This window comes from Marmota marmota, unplaced genomic scaffold, assembly GCF_001458135.2.
Source record: "Marmota marmota marmota unplaced genomic scaffold, marMar, whole genome shotgun sequence".
Lineage (NCBI taxonomy): Eukaryota > Metazoa > Chordata > Mammalia > Rodentia > Sciuridae > Marmota > Marmota marmota.
The window spans coordinates 43,148,332-43,154,734 of record NW_025999900.1 but is presented as its reverse complement, the minus strand read 5'-3'; the positions used below and the strand labels follow the sequence as shown (position 1 = coordinate 43,154,734).

The 6,403-nt window shown below is 54.2% G+C and overlaps 1 protein-coding gene across 2 annotated transcripts in view; it reads right to left on the bottom strand.

Moving 5' to 3' along the window:
- Positions 1-3,360: 3,360 nt before the first annotated feature.
- Positions 3,361-6,403, bottom strand: part of Ift43 (intraflagellar transport 43) — an 81,266-nt gene continuing 78,223 nt past the window's right edge. For both annotated transcript variants that reach the window (XM_048799053.1, XM_015494213.2), the window contains 4 exons: positions 4,608-4,680; positions 4,270-4,345; positions 3,779-3,841; positions 3,361-3,641 (listed from right to left, as the gene is read on the bottom strand). In XM_048799053.1, coding sequence (XP_048655010.1) covers positions 3,522-3,641; positions 3,779-3,841; positions 4,270-4,345; positions 4,608-4,680 — 332 coding nt within the window. In that variant the 3' untranslated portion in view covers positions 3,361-3,521. The remainder of the gene's footprint in view (positions 3,642-3,778; positions 3,842-4,269; positions 4,346-4,607; positions 4,681-6,403) is intronic.

The following is a 6,403-nucleotide window of genomic DNA, read 5'->3' as shown; positions in this document are numbered from 1 at the left end:
TATCCCATTTTCCAGAAAAGAAGTCAGGATCAGAGAGGGAAAGCAACGCACTCAAGGGTCCACAGCTCCTACGTGGCAGAGCTGGGACAGGAACCTCATCCTGCCTGATTCCAGAAACTGTGCTCTTTGCCAAGTTATTTGCTACCTACCTACCCTTCCTGCCTGTCCTCTGGCCACCAACTCTTTGGTCCCAAGGAGAAAAGCACGGTGCCACTGGGCATGCAGTAAGCTTCCTTGTCTCTCTGTCGCCAACGTTGGCTTGCATGAGGTCTCTGGTAGCCATGGGCCCACATGCCCTCCCAATCACTGGGCAGAGTGGCCTTGATGACGTGGCCTGATTTATACAAGTAGCACACTGTGGTCACTTGTCACTGTAGTAGCTGACCTCTGGAGCATGTAGTGGCAAAAGCCTGGCTGGGCTTCCGTCAAGGTGAACCAACAGCCAGGGAGAGAGTCTCAGGCTGAGCCGCAGGCCTGCCCAGTTGGATTTCCTTGGGGCTCTTCATCAGGAACTGCGAGTCTCCAGGGAATGGTCATTCCGTGCTGGGGCTTTAGAACTGGCTGCTCCGCCTGCCCTGTGCACTGGGCACACCCGCCCTGGCAGGGAGCTGGCGGCCCCATCCTCTTTTCTGCTGTGCAACAGGGGCCATTGCCCCGCTCCCCTGAAGCATCAGTCAGCTTTTCTGCCCCTCTGGGCCGACCACGCAGGGACATGCAGTAGTTGGAGGGAGGTCTTTGTAAGACTGCCTGGCACAGGCCCAAGAATGCCTGTGACACGGGAGGAGGGGACTCCCACACCCAAAGGCCTCTTCTGAGATGAGCCAGCCTCGGGCACGAGGAGGCAGAGTATCTCCTCTTCCCTGGTCCCTTCCACCGCAGGCACCAGGAGCCCCTGATACTCCCCAGACAGGCTGGGCCCCGCCCCCCTCCTGGCTTCCTGTTCCTTTTACTGGAAACACCAGTGCTTGGACCTTCACCCTCTTCAGCTCTCTGCACAACCTCACCCTCTCGGGAGGCCTCTCTGACTATGCATTTGAAATTGCGGTCCCACCCCAGCGCGGCCTTCTCCACTCTGCCTTGCTCTTCTGCACAGCATTCACTGCCATCTGAGGCGCCTGTGTTTTACTTCCCCTCTGCAACATAAGCTCGATAAGGGAAGGGAGTTCTGTCTGGCTCTGGATCTGCACAGCCTTCTACAGAACCTGGCAGGTGGCAGGTGGCAATAACCTTTCATGAGGAATGCACTTCCCCATCAGGTCCAGCCTCTGAATAGCATCTCTGCAGCTATCAGCCAAACACACTAGGAGGATTTCATTGAGCCCAGCAGGGACTAACCAAGCCTACTCAGAGGTGACAGGAGCCAGCCTAGGAGAAGTGGGTAAGGAGCCAGTTAGTATGACATACGGAGGAGCAGCACCCAGACTCAGGAGCCCTGCAGGACACCACAGGGCTGGAACCTGCGGATACTTGTCTAGTCTGTCCTACACCTGAAGGCCATCTGCTGGGGAGGTTCTCTGAAGTCTGGGCTATGTGACACTGCTGGTTGTCACATAAGGAAGGGGTCTTAGGAGAAGGACTGGACAAATATAGATTCCAGGGTATCTGCTCAGAAGATACTTCACCTGGGTCTGCTGTGCCTCACCTGGTCTGCTGGCTTCGTGCCCCTCTCCCTGGGGACAGGCCTCCTAAGCTCAGCCACATGGACAGGGCTCACACTGCAGGCCTGAATATACTCCAGGGACGAGAATGGCATCTGCTCTGGGGATGGTGGGCGGTAGCAGGAGTTCCTCCTAGGGAACTGCCCATTGTAATCTACAGCACTTTCCTAAACCAAAGGCAGCAGGGGTGAACAACAACACAGGTGTCAAAATGTGCTGCAGTCAGGAAACTTGGTTCTGAATTCCAGCTCTGTACTGGATGATCTTGGGCAACCTCTTTACCTCTCTGAACCTTGGTTTCCTCATCTGTCAAATGGGACAACCATAGGACTTGTTTCACTGGGAGCACCCAACATGCTGAGCCTAGTAGCTGGCACGTAGTGAGAGCTCAGTAACAGAACTTGTAGCTACTACTGTTATAAAGGGAGGAAGGAGTCAACCCCAGTCACTTGCTTAGGCTGGCTGAAGACCTCCAAGGTTATCCAAGTCCTGAGGCAGTGGAATTTGCCAGTAATTAAGAGACCAGCAATTCAGCCCTTCTCCTTTGGGTTTCAGAATGAGGCAGGCTCAAGAAAAACCAGCCCAGATGGAAACTTCTCAGTGGCCACAGGAATCATTCCAAAGAGGGCCTGACTAGGGCTGCAAGTGGGACTCTGGAAAAGGAGGAAACAGGACCCCCAAGCCACTAAGACCCTGAGTTTATTAATTAACAGACAAGCATTTGCTCTGCCTGCTCCAAACACATGGCTCACCAGGGAAGGGCACCTTAGTCACACAAAAATAACCCCCCAGCGGGTTTTTGATGTGTGGAGCCTCTTTGTTTTTCTGAATTTTAATGAAGGGCTTTCCAGGCAGGATGAGAGAAGCACTCAGGGCTCCCTGTGGCCAAGGAGTGGGCCTCAGTCAGCTGCGGCCACCTGCATGGGCCTGAGCCAAAGCAGGGGCCTGGAGAGGCTGGCAGGGAAGGTCCCTGTCCTGAGATGTGTCTGGGAGTAAGCAAGAAAAACAAAAACAAGAGCATCCGCTTAGGGGAAGGCTGGGCTCTGCTCCCTGTCAGCACGTGGTGGGAGAGACGGGAGGGTGCGGGGCAGAGCAGAGCAGCAGCTGTGTACCCAACCGTCAGAGGCTGGTCAGAGGCTCCCGACAATGGGTGGGGAGAGGGCTGCTCCTGGGAGAATGTTCTGTGGTGTTCTTAGGGAGACTCGGTTTGCCCCTCCCAAGGAGCATCTGGAAGGGGGCTCTAGGACCATGTGGCAGAAGGGAGGTGTGGGCCTTAGAGCTCAAGGCGTGGGGTACAGGCGGGTGGGGTCGGTGGTGGAAGGGAGAGTGTTATCCCAACAGCCACCAGGCCCTGAGGTGACCCTACTCATCACGCCCCCTGCTTGCTCCTCAGCGCCAGCTGCCTGGAAGACAGAACAAAGCAACAGTCCCGCCACAGGGCCCCATGGCGCTCAAGGGCAAGTCTGAAGGCATCATGCCAGGCCAGGCCCTCCCAGGACCACGGTGGGCAACTGTCTGAAACCTCCTTCAGGGCGCACTACCCGGGCCCTGTGCTGCAGGGAGAGAAGCTGCGACTGCCAGTGGGGGCCACTCCTCCCACACGGAGCTCTCCTTGGGCTCTTCAGCTCCCTGGAGCTCAGAGCTGCCCTCAGACTGCTCACGAGTCTTTCCAAGACGGGGCTGGAAAGAAACCGAAGAGGCATCCACAGAATAAAGCCATTTATTGCATGTGAATGACCCAGTGTGGTCTACTGAAAATATTTTTATTACAAAATATTCCATATAGAAATTCTCATCCGCTTGTAAGTTTCCTTGGCTTGAGGCCTACTGCATTGCTCCAGGTCTGAGGCAGAGATAATGCGTTCAGGTGTTCCGAGGTGGTCCTGGGGGGTCCTCCTTCTCAGTGTGCACCTGGTCCCACTCGGTGAGGAGCTCCGAGGACACCTCCGTGTATAGATGGTCCCAGTCCCAACCAACATCGTCCTGACAACAAGGGTATCACTTGGTAAGACAAAGAATGGCCTTTCCCCTCAATGGCAGTCACCTTCCCATGCATCTAGGCCCCAGGGAAGTGCAGGCCAGCCTGGAGGGACAATGGCGAGTGGCTTCTGCTACCGTACCTCTCGTACTTCATGCTCTGGAGCCAGCACTTTGGTGAGGAGCTTCAGGTCAATCTCACCATCCTGTGAATGCACAAAAAGCCAGTTGGGACCTCAAGGGCGGTCAGGCAACAATCTCTTGTAAAGCAAGGACAGGGCGATCGAAGAACAGACCCAGGGACACGCCCTCGTCAGAGTCAACACCTGAGGGGGCCACAGGGCCACTGAGAAAGGAGGAAAGGCTACATGCTCCACGCTGGGCAGTGTTGGCAGAAGGGCCACACCAGGAGGCAGTGCGGGTCCTCAGGTGAAAGACGGCATGGCAACAGAGCAGCAGGGCCTGGCCCTGGGACACACTGGAGGATGGTGGGCCTGGGCACGCCACGAGATCCCTGAGGACACCACCTCCCAGGACAGTGGACAAGGCGCTGTACGGCTTTGGGGGAACTGAGAAATCTCTCTACAGAGGCTGTGTGGAACCTGCCCCTCTGTGCAGAAGCCGTTCCACTCACCAAGGTCTGAAAGGCCGAATACTTCATGAGGTCATTGTCCAGGTCGCGGTAGGTCATCACCCGGTTCACCTGGATGCTGAAGGACAGGAAGTGTGAGGAGGGACCACAGGCAGGACAGGATCCAGGACTGCTCCTGGGCTACTGTGCCCAGAGCCTGGTATGCAGCTGGGAATGACCAGGGTGGGAATCAAATGTGTGAACTAGTTAGGAACTCGGGAGGGAGCCATCACCAGAAAGACTGCCTCTACACTGGGGGGCAGCAAGGCCCTCTCCAGAGGGTGGCTGGGTGTGTTAATCTGTTCTGTTTCGTTGCCAGTTTCTGACCTAACTGAACCTACCTCGGAGGCGATGCCACCTGCAAAACAAAGTCCTCCTCCTGCACTTCTTCCAGATCCGGGATGATGGGAATATCTGCAAGGAGAGGAGGAGGCTCAGCGGTCCACAGCACATGGGATCTCGCCAGCTTCTCCGTTTACCATGGATTCACCTTCCACACCCAGCTGGGGGGCTGTGCGCTGGGGGTTGAAGGGAGTCTCTGGCCTCCAGGAGTTCCTGGCATAGGACTGTGGTACAAACTAGGGCACGCATTAGAATCAAAAGTGGAGCCAGGCGGGTGGCGCGTGCCTGGAATCTCAGTGGCTTAGGAGCTGAGGCAGGAGGATCCTGAGTTCAAAGCCACCCTCAGCAAAAGTGAGGCCCTAAGCAACTCAGTGAGACCCTGTCTCTAAATAAAATTCAAAATAGGGCTGGGGATGTGGCTCAGTGGTTGAGTGCCCCTAAGTTCAATCCTGGGTACAAAAAAAAAAAGTGGAGCTTCAGTAATTTGTGACCCCCAGGCCTTTCCCCCATAATGTGCTGAAGGAGAACCCTCTGGTGGGGCTCATTCATCTGTACTTTTCCCTAAGATTTCTTCAGTGACTCTGATGCATGCAGCAGATTGGGAGCCTTGGGGTGATCTCCAAAGAGAAGGAAAGAAATGAGAAGAGCCTCCATTCTGTCCCAGACAGCATTTGGGGCTTGGAACAGAAGAAAAGGAAAAGGAACAGATGCATGAGCCTGGCATGGTCAGAGACAGAACCGAGAATGTGTAGTGTCACAAAATCGTGTCATTGTGAGCACCACCTGATCATGACCAATACTAAGGCATGCATTAAGACTAGAAAGCAACCGTCACAGTCTGGGTCACAGCACTCAGCTGCATCTAAAGGACTTTTTACACCAATGATGCAACCTGGATCCCCAACTTTGTCTTGGTGTTCGGGGCTCCACCTGGCAGGCTGGGGAGAACAAACACCACCCAGTCTAATCATCACACTTCTCTGGCTGTCTCGCGGGGCTTCCTTCTCTGAGACACAATTAGAGACATATGCGGAGACCCGAGGCCAGTCCTTCTATCAGCCTAACAAAGTCACACACACAGACTGAGAGACGGTGCGTCACTTCACTGTGGCATCTTGCTTCAGTTCCCCAAAACTGCCTGCCCTCATGGGGACAAATTAACTCCCTAAAGAAACAGTCATTACCAGCTCCAAATGAGCATCACTGGCTGGTTGAGGGGTTTCGCTTTAACCAATCAGGAAAACAACTAAAAGAGGTGGGGCAGGAGAAAAGGTCAAGTGGGGTAAGAAAGTCCAGCAATTCCCAAACCAACTGCAAACACCAAAACCAGGAACATTCCAGAGGAAACAAGTGAAGACACCCCTCACTTCTGCTTCCAAGGACTGAGTTCTATTTTATTTCCAAAAGAGGCACATGCTCACTCCAGCAACAGCTGGGAAGACCCTTGTCACTGTCAGCCCCCTGGTTATTTAGACTTTGTGAGAGCTCTGGTCCAGCTCAGCCAAGTATACAGACGTCGGATTCAAGCTGCTGCCTTCATTACTACTTCTCACTACAGACTCACAGCTGTTGCACCTGGAAAAAGAGAGAGAGAGGGCAAGAGAGAGACGGAGACACAGAAAGAGACAGGCAGAGAAAGGAAATAGTGAAAAGGGATAAAAATAAAGAGAAATTGCTGATAGGGATAAAGAAGAGACACATACACCGCCCCCAAAATAATGAACCAGGTTCAGCAAGTCCAATGTCTATAAAGAAGTTGTTCAAGCTTAGATCATATCTCCCTGGCCTTGGAGAG